General features: G+C 45.9%; 1 protein-coding gene across 2 annotated transcripts in view; it reads left to right on the top strand.

Annotated features, from left to right (window-relative positions):
• Positions 1 to 11169, top strand: part of Nipal2 (NIPA like domain containing 2) — an 80720-nt gene that overhangs the window by 64532 nt on the left and 5019 nt on the right. The window contains exons 6-8 of one of the 2 annotated variants that reach the window (XM_005072651.4): positions 2530 to 2626; positions 7715 to 7850; positions 9754 to 9842. In XM_005072651.4, coding sequence (XP_005072708.1) covers positions 2530 to 2626; positions 7715 to 7850; positions 9754 to 9842 — 322 coding nt within the window. Of the gene's footprint in view, positions 1 to 2529; positions 2627 to 7714; positions 7851 to 9085; positions 9347 to 9753; positions 9843 to 11169 lie in introns of those variants that run through there. The other variant, XM_040730383.1, reaches the window with a different exon arrangement.

Below are 11169 nucleotides of genomic sequence, written 5' to 3'. Positions count from 1 at the left end.
GGTGGCTTCTGCTCTCGGCGACTCATATGCCTGAATCGTCCAGGACCATCTCCCATTTCAGGTCCACAACCCTAACCACATCTGCAGAGCCCCAGTACAATGTGTAAACAAATGCATTGGGGACTTAGAACACGGACCTCTTTGGGTGGGGTGGCCGCATTCTGCTTTCTGGGGGCAGTATTCTTTAACATGCCTCACATACTCAACAAGGCTCGGTTTCCTCACTCGTAAAATGAGAGTAATCATAGTAGCTGCCTCCTAAGGTGGTTGGAAGGGTCGGTGCGTTGACATCGGCAGAGCCCTGCCAGCCTGGCTCACGGGGCTCACAGAGGCCAGTCGGCAATGCGGCGTCTCCATGGGGTGCGGGAACACATAAAGCCACAGCTGTTTGAGCATCAGAGAGAAGTGTAGAAAAGACTGGACATTGTTCACACTGCTTGAATATTTTATCCCTGGGAGCTGTGTGACTTCTCGGCACAAGGCGGAACCCAGTGCCACTGGTAGCCATCCTGCAGATAAAGAGAACTCATGTTTTATTTATCTAAAGCCACAGGGATGGAATTTGAGGAGGGGAAAAGAAATCTACATGATTTTTTTTTAGAACTGGCTACAACTATCTATATCCTGCCTCGCCAAAATTCAGTGTGAGCGTGAAGCAGATGTTTCATGCTCTGCTCTGTCAGGGAGGGCCTCTGTCCCCTGGTAATGAATCCAGTGCTACAGGTACATCAGGTGAGGACTGGATGCCTTCACTGAGGGACATTGGGCCAAGAAGGCCTTCCTGATATAGGTAGAAGGAGACTAAAACGCCCAAGGGAGCACTTGGAGGGAAAGCATAGGGAGCACTTGGGGAGAAGGCATAGGGAGCATTTGGGGAGAAGGCATAGGGAGCACTTGGAGAGAAAGCATAGGGAGCACTTGGAGGGAAGGCATAGGGAGCACTTGGAGGGAAGGCATAGGGAGCATTTGGGGAGAAGGCATAGGGAGCAGTTGGGGAGAAGACATAGGGAGCCCTTGGGGAGGAGCCATAGGGAGCACTTGAAGGGAAGGCATAGGAAGCACTTGGGGAGGAGCCATAGGAGTACTTGGAGGGAAGACATGCAATAATACTCAGACAGCTTTTGTAGGGCATAAGCTAAAGGCCTTGCAGAAAAGTGATAATAATTGGCTTCGTTTGCCAGGGAAGAGTTGAAAGGATAATTTAATCTTCCATATTACATGGAAAACGTCCTAACTGAGGGAGATCTAGCCAATGGCAGGATCTAGAGCCCAAACAGAAATTTACATTACTTAGAGAAGGCTCTATAAGTAAAACTCAACCCTGGAAATAATGACGTCCTAAACTCAATGATTGTTAAAAAAAAAAAAAAGCAAGCGAACAAAAACAATTATTTGTCTTCTGTTGAGAAAGCAAATCTGCATATTTACGGTCTCACCGCAGGGGTTACCACCTCTGTACCAAAAATAACCACAGCTGGGTTTCGGATTTCTTAAGGGTGGCAGATTTTTAAGTGTAAAAACCCCTAAACACTGAGAGTTCAAGATGGTACTAGGCGTTTCTCAAACCCAGAAAAATTTTAGGTTTTCAGTTTATTGGATATTAGGTCTGCTTGGCAGGCCCAGCTGTTTGAAATAGACTCGTGAATTCCATGAATGCTCACACTCAGTGACCAACTGTACGCTGGACACAGGGAGAGTGACAAAGAGAACAGATCAGGTTCCTGTTTTCACGGAGCTGGCTCGGTCTGTCTCTAGTTGAGAACACGGAGAAGAAACAGAGAGAGAAATGCGCCGGATGATGATATGCAGGCCGGGGAGACCCAGAGCCCGGGTGCGGAGGGATGACAGGGTAGTCGTTGGGGAAACCTCAGAGGAGGTGACCTTTCGGGCCGGGAGCTGAGTAACTAGGAAGAGCCATTGTGTGAAGATTGGCGAAGGGACTTCTGAAAAAAAAATCACCAAGAACCAGAGCAGTGGCTCACAGCCTTCCCGGTGCAGTGACCCCAGCCCTCCCCCTAGGAGAGCGTGGTTCAACCCCCAAGGGCTTGAGAACCACTGCAGCAGAGTGAGTGGAGGGGGCAGGGGAGGACGAGGAAGGATAAGAGAACAAAGGCCATTCATGGCTGGCACAGGCTGGATCCTCTATGAGGTCTGTGGCAGAGGCTAAACACTGTTACCCAGGGGGACATTTGGTTTTTAACATTCCAGGGATGGAAAGCCCAATTTAACACAGCATGTCTGCCCAGAGCACGCAGGGACGACAAACAGTCGGGTAAATGAGACTAGAAAGGCTGGGGACCTGAGGCTGGAGAGCTGGGCTTGGTGTCTCTGGTAGGTAGGTGGCTTTCAGGCTCTTTTGGGCGACCGAGGGCCTTGGCACTGCCCGGCAGTCAGCCAGCCCTGGGAGCCTCAGTCACCGCAGCCCTCGTGAGAAGCGTGGTAAATCCAAGCAGATGTTTGGGGCATCTTGTGGGCTATATAGAGTAACTTCTTATTTTTCTCTTTTTTTTCAATCTGTTTCATTTTTAGATCTTAGAAATCCTGGTTTTCTGCATCCTTCTGTATTTCCATAAAAGAAAAGGAATGAAGAACATTGTGATCCTGCTCGCCCTGGTGGCACTCCTTGGTAAGGGCCGGTCTCCCCCCTGTGCTAAGTCAGGAAACTGAAGGGAAGTACCCAGCCAGATACGCTATCCCTGTTTCACTGTTTATGTTTTCTTTCTTTCTTTTCAAATGTATTAAATGTTTTAAGTAAAAGGCAAGAAAACATTCAAAAATCTAATTGTTTGTAAGCAACATACTTAATATAAGAATTTGGAAGGGCAAAAAAAAAAGTATAAATCCCCTACTAGCATGGCTTCAAATATATAAAGAAAAACTTGGGGGAAAAATGAGAAAAAAATATATAACTTCTAATTGAAATGAGAAATTTTACCAAACTGAAAAAATATAGATCTAGTAGAAATAAAATCTGTATGAAAGAATTTGATCTCTTAATTGATAAACATGTAAGGAACATCATACCAACAGCAGCAGAATGCATATACTAGGATATTTTACAAAATTGAATATCTGTGGGGGAGCTTCAACATGTTTTAGAGTATCAAAATGATAGCCTGTTTCTGTTTTTGACCTCCGACCCTCAAAACCAAAGTCCCAACTGTACAAATTACACTTTGCATATCATTTCTCAGTTTACACATATTTAATCCTCTTAAAATATACTCAATTTTTTCACCTGTTGGTAATTTTTTCTCTCCCTGAGAATACGAGGGTTGTTTAAGAGAATGATTGAAAATATTCAAAGGAAGAAGGAACCGAACTCCGTTTATGTCAGAACCTGCTTAACAAGATCTCGCCTGTTTATTTATTTTACTTAAATATGGTTAACGTAAGCATGAACATCATGATTTTCTTAAATACTATATTTATTTCGTTCTGTGTTTACTTTGCGTCCCATTGGCTCCTGGGAAAGTTTGCAACCTAATACCTAGATACCCAACTGTATTTTGTGTGCTTTTTTCTCAGAGACTTGTATGCCAACACTAAGATAGCTCACGGCCCGCTTTGGGTAATTTTCTCTAAATACTTTATTTAGAAGTCTTCCTTTAACCTTTCTTTGCCATAAGATGGACCGAAGGCTGTCCTGACGTCACTGGGGTAGGTGCAGCTCACCCATTAATGAGGTGCTGGGCTTTAGTCAGTTAGTCCCCTCCTCTGCGTCGGAGGATTTGTGTTTATGACACTTACCTTCAGAAACAAACACACCCCACACAAACACCACAGCAGGTGTTTTGGCGATCAAGAAAACGGAGGGGGGATCCTTGTATTTGTCTCAAAAGCAAACAAGAAAAAGAGAAAAACATGCAATATAGAAAAAATATTTGAAATAAAAGAAAAGTCAAAATAACAGGATTAAGATCAAGTTATGAGCATGAATGTAATTGAAACCAGTTTTCTTTTTTGTAAAAAAGGGAAAAGGAGAGATTTTTCAAATTGCACTTCAGAGTAACTCTCAGATTCATTTTCAAAATGGTTCTGAACTGGATTCAGTCCGTGTGCATGGGCACAGCTCTGTGCAGGTCACTGAAATAGCCACATACATGCCTGCTATCTTCTAGAAAGAGTCCTTCCAAAGCCTCCTCCTTCTCGGTCTCTACACCTGCCGTGGTTAGCACTAGGGCAAGGGCCTCTCCGTCAGGACCAGCTCCCTCCCTGGTCAGCCTCCCTAGATGTGAGAGGGAGAGGAACCTCGTGGGTAGTTTCCGTCTTCATGACTGATCTAGTATTGGTTGGGTGACAGATGAAGATGTCTCTAGCCCTGCCGCTTCGGATATGCAAGCAGAACAGGAGCTCAAGGTCAGACTCAGCTGCGTTCTTGAGCTTGAGGTCAGGCGTGGGCTACGTGAGACATGTCTCAAAAAAAAAGAAAACAGGGAGGAAAGAAGAGGAGAGAGGGGGGGAGGAGAGAAGGGGGGAAGGGGAACAAAGGGGGCTTCCATTGAGTAGCTGTCTTATCTGTATCTGGTGATATCATTTTTTGAATTTTTTCCTTTTATTGAAAATAGGTGTTTACCCCCCCCCTCACACGACACATCCTGATTACAGTTTCCCCTCCCTCCACTCCTCCTAGTTCCTCCCTACCTCCCTTCCCATCTGGATCCCCTCCCTCTCTGTCTCTCATTAGAAAATAAACAGGCTTCTAAGAGATAATAATAAAATAAGATGTAATAAAGTAAAACATAGTAAGAAAATAGAAAAACTAACATGTCAGAATTGTGCAAAACAAACAGAAGGAAAAGGATCCAAGGGGTGGGGGGATTCGCTCACTCAGGAATCCCATAGAAACACTAAACTGGAAGGCTTGTATGCAGAGGGCCTGATACAGACCCTGCGAGCTCAAATGTGTTCTGATCGTGTTGATTCAGAGCGTCTTGTTTTCTTGGTGCCCTCATCCTCTCTGACTCTCAGACTCTTTCTGGCTCCTCTTATTCAGGGTTCTCTGAGACCCAAGGGGAGGGATTTGATGGAGACATCCATTTAGGGCTGAGTGTTCCATGGAGTCTCTCTCATTCTCTGCAGATGTCTGGCTGTGAGTCTCTGTATTTGACCCAACTGTTGCTGGAGGAAGCTTCTCTGGGGATGGTCTGAGCAAGGCACCAATTTACGAGCAGAACAGGATGCCATTAGGCACCATTTTTATTGTTACTCTTATTTTAGACCAGTAGCATTTGGTTTTACCCTGTGTCCCTAGGTTATCTATTCTCAGTTTCTCAGTCGCCCAAGCAGTGTTGGGTATAGATTCCATCTCGTGGAGTAGGCCTTAAGTCAAATCAAATTTTGGTGTGTCACCGTCACCATAGCATATCTTGCCGGCAGGACACTATGGTAGATCAGAGCGCTTGTGGCTGGCTTGGTGTTTGCATTTCTTTTGGTCACATGCTGAGTTCCTTCCTGTGCCAAAGATGCTAGAACATAGGGGTGAAGGCTCTAAGGCAGGTGCCAGCCAGTTTCTCCATGTTCAATGAGCTGTGTAGGTGTTGTCTTCAGCAATGAGGAGCTGTCACTTGTTGACAGCAACCTAAAGTCTTGGTAACAACCGGGATTGTTTGAGGAGTCCTACTGGACCCCTCTGGCCAACGACTCAATTAGGCGTAACCCAATCTCAAGACAGGAAGCTTCATTTGATGACAAGAAATGAACAATTGGGGTTCTGTTGCCCCCATTATTTAGTGATTTCATTTAGATGATCATCATATATATATATATATATATATATATATATATATATATATGGAAGCTTTATGGGGTAAAGAGGTATTATGAGTTATGAACAACGTTGTTACAAATCACACCAATAGTTAACATATCCATCACCTCAAACATTGACCATTTGTGTGTGTGTGTGTGTGTGTGTGTGTGTGTGCTGAGATTATTTAAATTGTATTTTCTTAGCAATTTTTGAATGTCAGTGAAATCTCAGGATGCGTCTAGTGAGTTTTTTGTTATTTGGGCATGGTTTAGGTTTTGAGTTCTGTTGCACAGTGTGGTGAGTATTGCGAATGACTATCTGTGACCTTTCTTTAAAAAAAAAATCTTAGGCCTTGATGCACAGTCCTCCCAAGGCTCAGAACCCTGGGGATCCAGAAACCTCACCCTATTTCTAGCACACTCCGGTTGTCAAAGCAAAATTAACAACTGAAAATATCGATGGCTTTGATCAGGAGATGTTAATCTCCTATCTTGTCACCCAGGAATCCCTGGAATGGGAGAAAGAACTAAGTGCTAAAGAAAGCCAGAAATCAAATCAGGAAGGGGCGGGATGCCAGGAGAATGTGCCTTAGCGATGAAAGGAATTTGTGTTTATGGTTGGTGATTAAGAAGATAGAGCAAGATAGAAAGAAAACAATAAAAAAAAAGTGTGTCGTGAAGACTGACACTATGACAGCATGACTCCCTTCTCCAGAAGGCTGTCTGTGAGGCCGTCTCAAAGCCTTCACACACGACTGTCAACACACTGATTCCCCTTCAGGTGATTTTCCACGGAAATAGGCAGAATGATGGACAGGTTTATGTTCAGGGAAATTCACCGCAGCCTCATTTTAATGTAAGAAAGGGGGGAAAAAAGAATTCAATCTAAATATCCAAAAATAGGAAATTGTCAAAATAAATTATACACCTCATACAAAGGCATTCTTGACAGCCAATAAAAGCCTTTAGAATACTTCATGGCATAGAAAATGCTTAGTGGTGGTGGAAAATAAGTTCCTAAGTGGTATCAACTGTGTGAGTCGCACATTGTGATACATTCTTCCTTGGAAAAGGTAAAATAACGCTGTGCCCAAATGTTAAGAAATGACTTGAGGGCTGGAGAGAGAGGACCCACGTTCGATTCCCAGCACCCACACGACAGCTCACAACTCTCTGTAACTCCAGTTCCAGTGACCCCCCTGACACCCGTGGCGACACACCAATGCACGTAAAATAAAAGTAAATTATGAAAAAGATGACAGTTGATTGGGGGGTGGAGTTCAAGACAGGGTTTCTCTTTGTAGCCTTGGCTGTCCTGGAACTCACTCTGTAGACCAGGCTGGCCTCGAACTCATAGAGATCCGCCAGCCTCTTCCCACACGGGAGGCCCTCCTCAGCACAGAGAATCAGCTGCTGCTGCTTATACATAAATGTCATATTTACAGTTCTCTCTGAGAAATGAATACTCGGTTCTAGTTCTGGTCCTCTTCATTGTCAGAAAGTACAGAGCATCCACTAACACAATCTCAGCAGGACCCTCAGTAAGCGCAGGTTGACTCAGTGAGCAGCTTTTCGCCGTAGTTTGACATTTATCCCTTGAAGGCTGAATGGGCACTCTGACCCGCTGCTTCCCTTCACTGCGTTCGCCTGTCCCATCCGCTAGTGCTTCCTGTCAGCTCCGTGGCATTCTTCCAACAGTCCCGGCTGGAAAGTGAGCACCTGGACACGGAAGCAGCAGACCCCCATCCCACGGCAGACCCAGCGCAGCAGTGTGAGCCGCAGGGTCCTGCGCGCGTGCGCCCACCTCCGCCACACGCCCTCCCAAACGTCATCCTAAGAGCAAAATCGGCACGCTCGCCTCTCCAGCAAGCAAACCTAGTTTAGCAAGCAAACCTAGTTTACGTGTCTGTCTGAAATACGTGTTTTTTAATCTGTGTTTTCTTTTTTTTTTTTTTTCTTCCAGCCTCATTGACTGTGATTTCAGTGAAAGCCGTCTCAGGCATGATCACTCTTTCTGTGACGGGTAAAATGCAGCTAACTTACGCCATCTTCTATGTCATGCTTGTTATCATGATAGCCTCTTGTGTTTTCCAAGTCAAGTAAGTCAGCGTCTGCAAACTCAGTAACTAACTTCTCAGGGCTCCCGTGCTTCTCTTTGCCTTGGCTTAGCTGATAATCGAAATGAAATGCAATGGCCTCTCAAAGGTATAAGACCTCCAGCTTCTCCATAGCCAGCGTGCCTGGCTTTCTTCTCCCATCCGCTGATTGGCTTGCACTGAGGGCTGCCTTCGCTTGCACCCGGTGCACTCTAAAAGCGAGGCGCCATCCGACGGCTGAGTGTGCTTTGATGCTTCCCCGATGCTCTTCTGCATGTAATTAATACATATCGTACACAGGTTGTCGTTAGCAATAAATCAAAAGGGCAGGTCCACATCCAGGGTTGCATTCTAAATATAGGGAACGTGTGAACCCTTCACCTCCATCTCTTAGCTCCCGCTCATTAATTTGCCCAGAGATGGACAAAACCAGACGTTTTGGCCCGGAGGAAAACCCTCCTCCCCCAGAACTTTGCATCTTTGGCCAGAATTTCCCTCATACCCATGGGGATTTAGGAATGATTGTTTCATGTTTCTCTTGGGTCCTAATACTGGTGACATGGAACATTTTTTAATTCCTGCTCCCCCACACACACACCTCCATCTGCTTTAATCACTGTCCCCGCTTTTCACTCTCTTGAGTTAGCCAGAGAGTTCACCCCAAAACACTATGCAGAAGTGTCTTCCCCAATGCCCAGAAGGAAACCAGATCTCAAAGTGCTGAGGAGGGGCAGGACTTGCTCTACAGGTGGCAGCAGTCTGTCCCGTGGGTCCTAAGTAGGTCCTGGGCCCGTGTCAGGAGAGTGACAGGAGAAACCGACTTCCTGAGGCTGGGTGTGTGTGTATCAATGCTTGAATATTGCTATTTTGACCACTTCTGTCTTCTGAATCAATTGTTGCTGCTACAGCGCCTTTGGGGATTTAACGATTAGTGTCATTGCTTTATACCACGCTTCAGGAATTTAAAGGCAGACACAGATGAAGGAAGACCACATCCTGTCAACCTTATTTAGCTCTCACCAAGTAAAACTGCCATCCTCCGCCTCGATTCCTATTAAAATTATCCAAGGAGGTTTGCTTGTACAAGTGTATTCAGTGTCTGTATGTATACAGACACACATTCACGTGTGCACAGGCGCATGTGCATGTACACACACAGACACACACACACACACACACACACACACACACACACACACACTAGCTTTATCCACAAGCCTCTTCTTTTTCTTTTTCAGTTATTCTTGACATCTGCTGTCCCTTGCTGGAGATCAAGCAAATCACTTGTCCTACCTGCCATCAGTGCTTTTGTTTTTTTGACACCTCCCAGGTGATTCCACGGGAGGCACTGCTTTGTCCCTGCCAGAGAAGCACAGCCTGCGTGGGAACTCGAGTTCCCGGTGGCGGCCGGAGCAGAAGAAGCTCGGCTCCCCACATGTGCGCTGCAGCTGGAGTACCAAGCATCCATCGCCTTTGAAACATTAAACATTCCTCTGCTTCTCTGTCTGCTTTCTTGGCACGTGGCACGTCAGTGGATAGCTATATGCTCGACCCCCCCTCAGATATGATACTTAACAGATTCTAAAGGCCCTACCCTTAATGAGTCAACCCCGGCGTGATACCGGTCCAGCAGTTTGAATCGATTCCAAGTCAAACTCCTGTGGCCTCAGAATATGATTAATTGCTTTTCATTGTTACTGTTGTTGGTTTAAACAGACCATAAAACCTGACATCTGATCTCAGACATCAGATGCATCTAAGCTATGGCCGCTGATTGGAAGTGCCTTTTCCCTGCTCTCCTTTCCCTTTGTAGTTGTGGCTGCAGAGCATGCATTTCTGAGGTTATTGCTAGCGCCCTCCCCAGCGCAGCTAAGCTGAAACTTCAGTGATCGCTGTCTCCCCGTAGGTTCCTGAACCAAGCCACAAAGCTCTACACGATGACCGCAGTGGTCCCAGTCAACCATGTTTTCTTTACAACCAGCGCCATCATCGCAGGTGAGTCCCGGCTTTCCACGGGTAGGTGGAGCCGCCCCACCACGGGTTCGAGGCTCTCTCAGAGGCAGAACACGGAAGCTTTGGGAGTCCGGGTCCCCCAGCCTCCAACCGGTATCTAATTTCCTCCACAGTCCTCCCCTTTGTGTGACTTATGCCCCGATGCCCTCTGCTTCCTGAGGCAGCTCAAGCCCCGTCTTGATGACTCTCATTAACTCGGAGAATGGCTAGAAAGTGTCTCCTTCCACTAGAGCCCAAGTGAGCTTCCTTATGAATTCAAGACACTTTCACCTTTGCTGAGCCTTCTCAGGGTTCTGCTTGCAGCTCCTGCTAATCACAGGGAGGGGGGAAAACCCTCTCGATTCTTCCCTGCAGGCCAAACACCCCCCAGTTCCTTGAACACCTCCCTCCTGGCCCACATCACCTTAATGAGAGAATGGAGCCCCTGACCTAGTTTATCGTTGCACGGAAACTTACCTGACTTGCACGGAAGGCCTGACAGACATCCACATTTGAGATTTCCTCTCCTACAGCTCTCGTATTTTAATGAATACTTTTCCATGTTGCAGAGATGATAACGTCAAAAAACAGTACAAATGTAAAAACCTGATCCAAGCCAAAAGACAACGGATTCAAGTAAACCATTTATAAATCTGTTAGTGGCAGGCTCCGATCTCAATGTTTTCAGTAAGCTCAAAGCTGATTGCTGCATCTGCCCTCTCTCATCAGGCTACTGCTGTGTAGCCCACACGGGCCTGGGACTCGCTCTGTAGCCCAGGCTGGCCTCTAACTCACGATCTTCCTGCCTCTGTCTCCCAAGTGCTGGGATTACACCTCCATGCCCAGCCAAAGATTTGCTTGTGTATGTATTTTATGTATGTGGGCATTTTGTCTACATGTACATCTGCATACCAGAAGAAGGCACTGGATCCCATGGAGACTGTGGTTATCGATGGTTGTGAGCCGCCATGTGGGTGCTGGGCATTGAACACAGGACCTGTAGAAGAGTAGCTAGTGTTCTTAACAGCTGAGTAATCTCTCCAACCCTAGGGTGGCCACTACTGAAAGAAAAAAAAGGTAGCAGCAAGGATGTGAGAGAGATTAGGATGTTAAACTCCTGTACCATTGGTAAATGGAAATATAAAATTATATAGCCATTATGGAAAACAGTATGCGGTTATTCAGGTTGTTTTTAGTTATTCTACAATCCAGCAATCATGTTCCCCAAACATGAACAAAATTTGTAGCATTAGCCATAATATCCAGAAGATGAGAGCAGTCCCAGTACCCACTGACAGATGAGTGGACAGGAAAAAAAAAGTGGCAATTG

The sequence above is a fragment of the Mesocricetus auratus genome, unplaced genomic scaffold, assembly GCF_017639785.1.
Source record: "Mesocricetus auratus isolate SY011 unplaced genomic scaffold, BCM_Maur_2.0 Super-Scaffold_100023, whole genome shotgun sequence".
NCBI classification, from domain to species: domain Eukaryota; kingdom Metazoa; phylum Chordata; class Mammalia; order Rodentia; family Cricetidae; genus Mesocricetus; species Mesocricetus auratus.
The sequence above is the reverse complement of the archived record's forward strand: the minus strand, read 5'-3'. Positions and strand labels throughout refer to the sequence as shown.